Raw genomic sequence first — 10695 nt, 5'->3', positions numbered from 1 at the left:
GATCATGTGACACTGAAGACTGGAGAAATGGATGCTGAAAATTCAGCTTTGCATCACAGAAATAAATTGCATTTTAAAATATATTATAATAGGAAGCAGTTTTATAAAACTGTAATCATGTTTGACGATATTACTGATTTTACTGTATTGTTAATCAAATAAATGCCGCCTTTGTGAGCATTAAAAACATTTTAAAAAATCTTAACAACCTCTAATCTAACCTTTGAATCTTAGTTAGTAATTTCAACTTTTAAAAGTAATATTTACACTCTTTCAAATTAAAATCACCTATATTGATGGCTGAATATTTAAGGTCTTTAGGACAAAGAATTGTGCTTCTCCTAATGAAAATGCAAGATGTGCTTGAGCATGCAAAACTCACCAGCTCAGTGCATTACTAAGGTTCTGAGAGGTTGCTGGCATGTGTCACTTATGGCCCTTTGGGTGGTTGCATACTTAATGCAATTCATCATCTGCCCTGTGAAAATCAAATCTGATTGATTAGAAAAGGAAAATGTTGAACAACTTAATATATCATTCCTGTCAGTGCCACAAACGGTGCAGGATGAGTTTCCCCACAAAGTTTTTTGGAAAAGTATGAGCATTGCCAACAGTCATGCATTATAGTAACAGCAATAGTGTTTCTGCTCAAAACAAACTCCTTGGTAATGCAGAGGGACATTAAATGTCTTTAAATGGAGGTAGTGTTTAAAAATAATTATATAAAAATGGAAATATGTGGGTGAAATACGAAGCCCTAAAATGCATCAGTTCCCTTAAACGCCCCTAACACTGAATTTATTTCAGAGAAACAGCTTTTAATACACAGACATGAGCGCCTTGTGATGCACAACTGACAAATATGTAAATATCAAATATTTTGGTAAACATCATGAAATCGTAGCACTTGGACGCCATAGCACGCATGTTTACTTGCTGTCGGTAGCTTGCACAGGTCTGATATTTACTTTCAGCGATTTACAGCAGAGAGACAGGAAATGTCAACATCCATCGTTTGATTATTCAATAAACTCACAAAAAGATGCTGAGAGGAAGTGAAGCTTTTGAGTTGCAACATATATTTATACACTACCATTCAAAAGTCTTTCCATTCATCAAATAATCCTGAAAGAAAATGTATCATGGTTTCCACAAAAATATAAATATGCACAACTGCTTCCATCATTATTTAAGAAATGTTCTTGAGCAGCAAATCAGCGAATGATTTCTGAAGGATCATGTGACACTGAAAATCAGCAGGAATGAATTACATTTTAAAATATATTAAGCAATAGAAAATAACTTTTAAAATTGTAAATATTTCACAATATCACTGTATTTTTGATCAAATAAATGCAGCCTTGGTGAGCATGAACGGTAGTGTATGTTATATAACTTTAAGTGTGTTTATACGTTGACAGCAGTACAAAGCGAGTGGATATATACAGGCGTGTGTACGTGTTGCCGCTCTCTTTTTCTCTCTCATTCTCTTCCAAACTCTCTCGTACGACATGGTTGCGTGCTAAGTCGCGCTCGGCTAAGCCATCTGGAGCCAACAGCGCTCAAAGGCCAGGGCAATGTAATTCAACACAAACATGACACAAAAGGAAGAAGGCACCGTGCTCCAGGTGGAATGCTCCCGCAAAAACCTCCCAGAAAGCGCAGAGGAAGCCATCTCCCGGATCATGTGACACTGAAAATCAGCAGGAATGAATTACATTTTAAAATATATTAAGCAATAGAAAATAACTTTTAAAATTGTAAATATTTCACAATATCACTGTATTTTTGATCAAATAAATGCAGCCTTGGTGAGCATGAACGGTAGTGTATGTTATATAACTTTAAGTGTGTTTATACGTTGACAGCAGTACAAAGCGAGTGGATATATACAGGCGTGTGTACGTGTTGCCGCTCTCTTTTTCTCTCTCATTCTCTTCCAAACTCTCTCGTACGACATGGTTGCGTGCTAAGTCGCGCTCGGCTAAGCCATCTGGAGCCAACAGCGCTCAAAGGCCAGGGCAATGTAATTCAACACAAACATGACACAAAAGGAAGAAGGCACTGTGCTCCAGGTGGGATGCTCCCGCAAAAACCTCCCAGAAAGCGCAGAGGAAGCCATCTCCCATTCTTTTACAAAATCCCACAGTCGGCTCCCCTTGTTTTCCCAAACTTAGCACTGCGTTTAGCGAGTACGTAGTAGAAAGCTAGAGAGATAGAATTGGGACGCAATGAAAACAAGATTCTCTCAAGGTCTCAGACAATCTTTTTCCCAGACAAACACGCAGCGGGCCGTTCTTCAGGTGTTTGTTTGTCAAAATCCCGAGCTTGATACGAGCGCAAGTCTTATGAGAGCATCTGGCACTGATATATTATATTCCAGTGCTTATCCCGCCAGAACGGATGGGCCTCCTCTACCATTTGGCTGCCAGATTCATTATCAGGTCAGGATCACAGAGCTAATTTACTGGTGAAACAAACAAAAGCTGTAAACACGCATGCAAGAACATGCAATCGTCAACAGATGCTATAAAAAAGAAAGTCAAACACCCTCCGAGCAGAATGCATGTGCATCTGGCCGCTCCGCTGATGTCATGCTTCATCTTCTGGCCGGACAGGAGTGCGTTATCAAAGCTCAAGAGAGCAGAGATGATGGTCCCGTGGACAAGGAGGTGTTTGTTTCTTATCTGCCCCAGCCGTGGCCTTCAAAATCAGCTCCTGTCAACAGCAGAGAGGGTTGGGATGCACCGCTGCCAGCTGCAGGGAGCTGGACGTGCCGTTTTAACTTGTTAAGATGAGCCCTTGAAACCAAAAAATTACGCTTCTTTATTGACTTTAAATCCTGATATCAAACAATCGAGGCCAGTTACATCAAAATTAAGTCAAACTCAAAGATTGAGTTTGTAGAACTTTAATTTTGAATGTTAACTGCAATTGAACATTCATGAATTGAAATATTGACACACATGTGATTGCATTAACATCAGATTAGCTGGTTAACTGCATAGCTGAAAAAAATGGTAACATCTAAGTTTTTAAATCATTCTAATATGCTGATTTATTATTAGAATTATCAACAGTTGTGCAGCCAAATATTTTTAAGTTACGCCTTCTTTCTTTGCGTGAACGTTTGGGCGGCGTTATGCAAATCTTCTCACATCGTGACGTAGACATGTGGGGTGTGTTAGAACGAGCCGTTTTAGGTAGGCGTGGCTGACTCTTAACTTTTATAAAGAATATCTCTTTGGATTTGAGACTTTAGTCTTTGCAACTTTACAGATCTTCTTTATGCACCAAGAGCTTGTAACACTCCAAAGAGAAAGGAAAAATTGAAATCGCATCATATGACCTCTTTAAATATCGCCGAATCAACCTAAATACATTAATCAACAAAACTACATTTTATGGGTTAAATCAGGTAAAATAGCTGTTTGAAGGTAACAATTGCAGATCAACATTAAAAGAAACCCCTAAAAATCCCAACTTAACAGAACATTAAACATTAACACATCCTTTATTATACTGATCCTGTGCAAAAACACACAAAAATAGCACTTAATTTAAACATTTACGTTCTCCTTAACACAAAGCATGCTGAGAACTAGAACTAGTCTGCTTTAACTCATTTATTTCAAATTCAGCTTAATTGGTTATTGAGTTCACATAACTTTTTTCTGTCAAGTACAATAAGTTTAGTAATACTTGTGAAATGAACTTTTTTTTTAAAATAATTTTTACTGTTTGGTTTTACAGTGTTGGCATTGATGGTTCCATTAAGAACATTTATTCTTTCCATTCCACAGAAGGTTCTTTAGATTTCTAAAATGTTCATCACAGTAAGAAAAAAACTGTTCTTTTGAGAACAGTTCCATGAAAGTTTCTCTGTACCAAAAATGGTTGCATCGCTGCGAAAACCCCCATTTAAACCCTACTTTCAAGAGTGTAAATACTCGCATTTACATGATGAGCATTTCGTGAGTCAGATCCGATCCGTGCTGATTTTGAGGGTTAGCCTTGAGATACGATCCGAATCAGTAAACCTTGAGATCTTGCAACTTAATTGAGTATTTATAGCACAGCACCTTCAAAGCCATTCTTAAGACCTCCATCCGCAATACACTTGGGCGCACTTTGGAATTACCCAGCACCACACCAAAAGACCTTCAGAAACAAATAATGCAAAACAAACACATTCGTGAGTGCCCTTGCAAACATCACCTGCACGCAACTCTCTAAATGCATCTGCACAGACTTTAAACAGTCAAGACTTTGATCTCCACCAGTCTCGATGATAATGAGACCAAGCTTGGTGTGTACGGATGAAAACCTGTGTGATGTGTTGTAGTACAGGACTATTTTTATAAGGTGCCTTAAAGAGATGCAGCTCAGCAGACCCTTTAAAGCGATGGTGTTGCCCCGACCCCCTGGCCCTGGAGGTGATGGATGAAGATAGTCTCTATCCGCCTCTCTCAACATCACCCTTACGTCATCTGTGCAGCACAGCTTTCCAAGAACGTCAAAGGAGGGCAAAGCTGTTTATGTTAGCGGTGTTTATTGTACTGTTTGTGCTATGAAGTCAATGAAAAACCTATGTTGGGTCACCAAACTAGTGGAACGATGCATGGGTCAGATCCTATAACAAATAAATCAAGCGATTTAACTAAAACAAACAAATAAATAAATAAATTGGGGAAAATGATAATACAAAACCCCAAATTTGCTAAAACTTATATAAATAAATTAATAAAATGACCACAGTAAAATGTTTCATGTTTTTAAAAGAAATGTCTCATGCTCATCAAGGCTGCATTTATTTGATCAAAAATACAGAAAAAAACTGTAAAATTGTGAAATAATACTGCAATTTAAAATAATGGTTTTCTATTTTTCTATACTTTTTAAATATTATTTATTCCTGTGATGCAAAGCTGAATTTTCAGCATCATTACTCCAGTCTTCAGTGTCACATGATCTTTCAAAAATAATTCTAATATGCTGATGTATTATCAATGTTGAAAACAGTTGTGCTGTTTAATATTTTTTTGGAACCTGTGATACTTTTTTTCAGGATTCTTTGATGATTAAAAAGTTAAAAAGAACAGCATTTATTTAAAATAGAAATTTTGCAACCTTATACACTACCTACCGTTCTAATAATTCTAATATGCTGATGTATTATCAATGTTGAAAACAGTTGTGCTGTTTAATATTTTTTTGGAACCTGTGATACTTTTTTTCAGGATTCTTTGATGATTAAAAAGTTAAAAAGAACAGCATTTATTTAAAATAGAAATTTTGCAACCTTATACACTACCGTTCAAAAGTTTGGGGTCAGTAAATTTGATTTTCTTTTTTTCTAAGAAATTAATACTTTTATACAGCAGGGATGTGTTAAATTGATCAAAAGTGACAGTAAAGACTTATATTGTTAGAAAAGATTTCTATGTTGATAATAAATATGATAATATATATGTAAAATAAATAAAGAAAAAAAATCATAATATTCTACATTCTAATATTGCAAATTATATTTACTCTTTTTCTTCAAGCTCCAAAAACATGCAGCGTCTCGATACAAAAATTGTTTCAGTAATACTTTAGTATGAGGACCAGTTCTCACTATTGACTAGTTGCTTATTAGCATATCTATTATTAACATATTGGCTGTTAATTAGTACTTATAAAGCACATATTCTGCATGACCATATTCTACATCTCTAATCCTACCCAGTACCTAAACTTAACAACTACCTTACTAACTATTAATAAGCAGCAAATTAGGAGTTTATTGAGACAAAAATCATAGTTAGTGGTTTGGTAATAGCAAGAATTGGAATTTAAAATAAAGTGTGCCCGTTTTTTCTTTACAAATGCCTGTATTAATGAGAGTCTATGAACATTTATCGATCACGACTCTATTGGTTTGTCCTCAGATACCTGGCAAAGCTGTCATCGGTGGGGAGCATCTCGGATGAAGAAACCTGTGAGAAGCTCAGAGGACTCATCCAGAGGCAGGTTCAGATCTGCAAGCGTAATGTGGAGGTGATGGATGCGGTCCGCAGGGGCGCTCAGCTCGCCATCGACGAGTGCCAGTTTCAGTTCCGCAACCGACGCTGGAACTGCTCGACGCTAGAGAGTGTTCCTGTGTTTGGCAAAGTGGTCACACAAGGTAAGTAGCCTCATATTAATTTAACTGGACATGCTTAAAACTGTGTGGATGCTTAATAGCTGCTTATTTGTGTGACAGGTACACGGGAAGCTGCATTTGTGTACGCCATATCTGCTGCTAGCGTAGCCTTTGCGGTGACCAGAGCCTGCAGCAGTGGGGAGCTGGACAAGTGTGGCTGCGACCGCAATGTGCACGGTGTCAGTCCAGAAGGTATGTGCAGTTTGTTTGAATAATGATTATGATGATTGATTAATTGCTGTGAAACCACTATTAATAAATATGATTAAATGATTAGGACTATGATGATTAAAATAGCTATGAAACCATAATACCCAGAACAAAAGGTGTATGGTGCAGCATATCCTGGCCAAGAAATGGCAGATTAGACAGGAAGAGTCATGCGACTGATATATAAAGTGGTAAATAACAATTCATGTTGTTCATAGGTGCAGTTTATGAACAGGAAATGCAATAGATTATACTACAATAATCGAAAAGCATTCTATATATATAAGAGAAAATAAGGCAGAAGTACAATTAAAGTATCTAAAGTAATTTCAGGAAGTTTCCTATCATTTGAAATTATCAGAATGTATCTATGACAGAGGGTTCTAAAAATATGGCTTCTTATAAAAAATAGTGTTCCCATGGCTCAATTTGCCCCAGGTTAGGGGTAAGTTGATCCGAGTAAGTGGGTAAAATGCACCATCTGGGTATTAAATGACCATCTGAATGAAACCCGTGTGAAATTTTGAAGATAATGTATCTCTATTAAACTAATACAATATCTTTTAAACTAATTTAATAATCGTATTTCATTTTACAGTCATATTTCTTTTCTTAAAGCTAACCTAAACAACATAAAAAATAACCAAATGAAGTTTAAATTTCAATCTTTAATTATTGGCATTTCTGAAACAATATGTTGAACACGGAAATTATAACCTTCCCAAAAACAACATAAAACTGCATAAAACACATAAAAACTGAATTAGAATTAATTAATAAATGTCACTGAAACGAATAAACATTATAGTCAAGAGTTTCTTGGCATGGTAGCTTTTCTGCAATGTCGAACTGGCCATTAGGGACTACAGTTGGAAAGATATGATTATACTGTGATGAAAAGCTTCTTCTGGTTCTTATCAAAGGATTTGGTGTACTTGTACACTGTCCCTATCAAATAATCTACAAATAATATAAAGGTTCAGTCTTCAGTCCCTTATGTTGGGGTATGTTAAATTTAAAATGCTGGTTTACCCCACAGCATTTTGCTCACTTTGCCCCATAGCTGCCATTTTGGAAAAAAACTAGCTAGCTTACCAATTCAGGCTAATATTTAGCTAAATGACTTGTATGGTTTTATATGTTCCTAAATCACCTATATGCATCATAAATATTTTTAGACCTGGATGAATTTGCTTTGATTTAATGCTAAGATATTACTTTGACAAGCCAAAAACAGTTTTTAAAGTAAATAGGTGCCTTCCACACCCGTTTCTCCTTTTCACTTTGGCAGAAATGATGGTGGATTCCAAAATACAAGGTCACATGACAGTAAAAGTGTACAGTTGCCAAGATACAGGGGGTGGGTCAACTTACCCCGCTCTCCCCTATAATCAAAAAGCATCAAAAATACAGAAAAAAATTGCAGACTATTTCATATTATTAAGTAAAACTAAATAACAGTCAAATACACCGTTCTTCATGGATATCTAGTTCACTTACACGCAAGTGTCTCAAACTAAACTATAAATGACATTCAAAGATCTGGGGCCAGATTTACTAACCAGGCCAAATTGGCGTTAGAGCTCAATTCCATAAAAGCGCCGATGGGAGGGAAAAATTCTGCGGGTGACTTACTGACAAGGTGTACACAGACGCAACATCTCATTTCCATAATGACAGCACAATCTACCAAGAGCAGCGCAAATTACTGCCTACTTTAAGACATGCTTTTTTGGCCATTAAATAATAGCACAAATACCAGTGAATTGATGAGCGCAAATCTTAGTAAATTGCGTTGCATGATTCATTTAAATACTCTCCTCCCATAAATTTACCGATCGAAAGGGAAACTCCTACAAATGCATATTCAATAAGGTGAGTCGCAAAAATATCTGTCCACGGCTTTTCAGCGCTAATTTCCCACTGTGTGTGTTTAGTAAATCCTGACAGTAGTTTTTTTAACACCAAAAGAGGGTTTGCGCTGATAGTAAATCTGGCCCCTGATGTCACTAACCTGGACAAAAATTGCCAATGCAGTACATTTGTTTCCAGATGGGCTGATAAAAACATGTGATTTCTTGTTAAACTTCTCCATCTTTGACCGCCTTTATCTCAACAGGTTTCCAGTGGTCAGGTTGCTCGGATAACATTGCATACGGGGTTGCTTTTTCCCAGTCCTTTGTGGACGTCAGAGAACGAAGTAAAGGACAGTCCTCCAACAGAGCCCTAATGAACCTTCATAACAATGAGGCGGGGAGGAAGGTAAGACGCTCAACAAGCATCATGCCGAAAGCTTTTAGAATTCATAATTTGTTAACAACTTACCTTTCTTTTACCATCCCAAGGCAATTCTGAACCACATGCGAGTGGAATGTAAGTGCCACGGCGTTTCAGGTTCCTGCGAGGTAAAAACCTGCTGGAAAGCAATGCCACCGTTCCGCAAAGTGGGCAACGTCATCAAGGAGAAATTCGACGGCGCTACAGAAGTGGAGCTGCGCAAAGTGGGCACCACCAAGGTCCTGGTTCCACGAAACTCACAGTTCAAGCCGCACACAGATGAAGATCTGGTGTACCTGGACCCGAGCCCAGACTTCTGCGAGCACGACCCCAGAACTCCAGGCATACTGGGAACCGCAGGGCGCTTCTGCAACAAGACCTCGAAGGCCATCGACGGCTGCGAGCTTATGTGCTGCGGTCGCGGATTCCACACGGAGGAGGTGGAGGTGGTCGACCGCTGCAGCTGCAAGTTCCACTGGTGCTGCTACGTCAAGTGCAAACAGTGCCGCAAGATGGTCGAGATGCACACGTGTCGGTGATCCAGACTGCAGAACTTATTCTCACCACTTCCCTACATGCACAGGGAAACCAGACAAATTCCCCAGCATTTCATGCGACAATAGAGGAACATGTCATACATGAGACTTTAAAATATAGGGGCGAATATACCCGAGGTCCCAATTGAGAGTATTTTTCTCTCTTCTCGTTCTGTTTTTAATTGTGGTTGCTCTCTTATTTTTATATATATATATATATATATATATATATATCTATTTTAACTTATTGCAATCAAATAGAGAGTGAATTTTTAATGTGACGCGCACTAGAGGAGTGCCATTGGGATCAGGGGCACATGAATATGGAGAAAGGTCAACGTTTAAAAGCCTTTTCATCATTAATGCTGCTTTAGGGTTTCATCCTGAAAGATGGACTTTGGACTAACTGAGATATGCAGTCCAGGTGTGCATGTACTTTCCATAGAGTTTTCCATACTCGTGGCCATTCGTTCCTGTGATGCTGCTTGAATTCAAGAATCACTCACCGATAATGTACAGCAAGTATTAAAGCGAGGCCTGCTTTACGGCTCCGAACAAGACGGAGTGGAAATATAAGTGTCAGCAAGATGTTTGAAAATCAAAGTCGTGGGTTAACTAGCTATTGACGCAGACGGATGATTGGTGCTGAGCTGTAACCATGCATCTGGCGCGAAACTGACAAACATAAATTGTTTACCCGCTTGGGGTGCTTGGACCATGGATTCTGTGCACGATGACTCTAGCACTTTTCCTCTCCAGACGCACATACCACAAATAAACAAATCCCCCAGCATTCCCTGCTCCATTAGTCAGACCGAGTGACTGAATTATTTATGTACGATACCATAACGCCAAGCTTTTCTATAGTAAAACTTGCTATCCAGTATGCTTTTAAAAGAAACATAGGTTTGTAAAGACTTATACACTGAAGAGGACTATATTTCATATGAATGTATGTTAAATTGAAATATATGCCGTGTCAAAGACTGACATGTTTGTGATTGTGCTTATTGGGTGAATTGCTCTTTGCAAATGGTGATTCATGGAAGTAGGCCGTTAGTAGTTAAACAGTTTCCTCAAAAAGACCACGCTGAACAACATTAACCAACTTGGTGGTCAAATCTTATCTTTTTAGCAGGGTTTAATGGTCTTTATGAATGCATTCAGTCTTGTTTAATGGGTTCACACAAAGATATCATTTTGTAAAGTTTGGTTTTGTAGTCTTGCTGCTGACAATGTTAAAGAAATATCCTGGGGTCAATTCAAGTTAAGCTCAATTGACAGCACCTGTTGCATAATTGTTGATTATGACAAACATTCATTTGGACTTAGCAACCCCCACCCCCCAAAAAAGAAGCAAAATTATGGGTTACTTGCCAATCTGAATTAACTGGGTTAGAAACAATGTGTGTTATCATCATTTGAGTGTGAAAAAAAATTTCTTACTAGCCTGCTTTCTATGCTTTTTGCATAGTTATATCCAAT

The 10695-nt window shown here is 37.9% G+C and overlaps 1 protein-coding gene across 1 annotated transcript in view; it reads left to right on the top strand.

The window, feature by feature from the left end:
* The window catches only part of wnt4 (wingless-type MMTV integration site family, member 4), an 18490-nt gene extending 8301 nt beyond the window's left edge, over nucleotides 1-10189 (top strand). The window contains exons 2-5 of the mRNA XM_016573803.1: nucleotides 5934-6169; nucleotides 6248-6379; nucleotides 8517-8659; nucleotides 8743-10189. Coding sequence (XP_016429289.1) covers nucleotides 5934-6169; nucleotides 6248-6379; nucleotides 8517-8659; nucleotides 8743-9213 — 982 coding nt within the window. The 3' untranslated portion in view covers nucleotides 9214-10189. The remainder of the gene's footprint in view (nucleotides 1-5933; nucleotides 6170-6247; nucleotides 6380-8516; nucleotides 8660-8742) is intronic.
* The last annotated feature ends 506 nt before the right edge of the window (nucleotides 10190-10695 follow it).

This window comes from Sinocyclocheilus rhinocerous, unplaced genomic scaffold, assembly GCF_001515625.1.
Source record: "Sinocyclocheilus rhinocerous isolate Xijiao unplaced genomic scaffold, SAMN03320098_v1.1 scaffold532, whole genome shotgun sequence".
In the NCBI taxonomy this organism is placed as follows: domain Eukaryota; kingdom Metazoa; phylum Chordata; class Actinopteri; order Cypriniformes; family Cyprinidae; genus Sinocyclocheilus; species Sinocyclocheilus rhinocerous.
The sequence above is the reverse complement of the archived record's forward strand: the minus strand, read 5'-3'. Positions and strand labels throughout refer to the sequence as shown.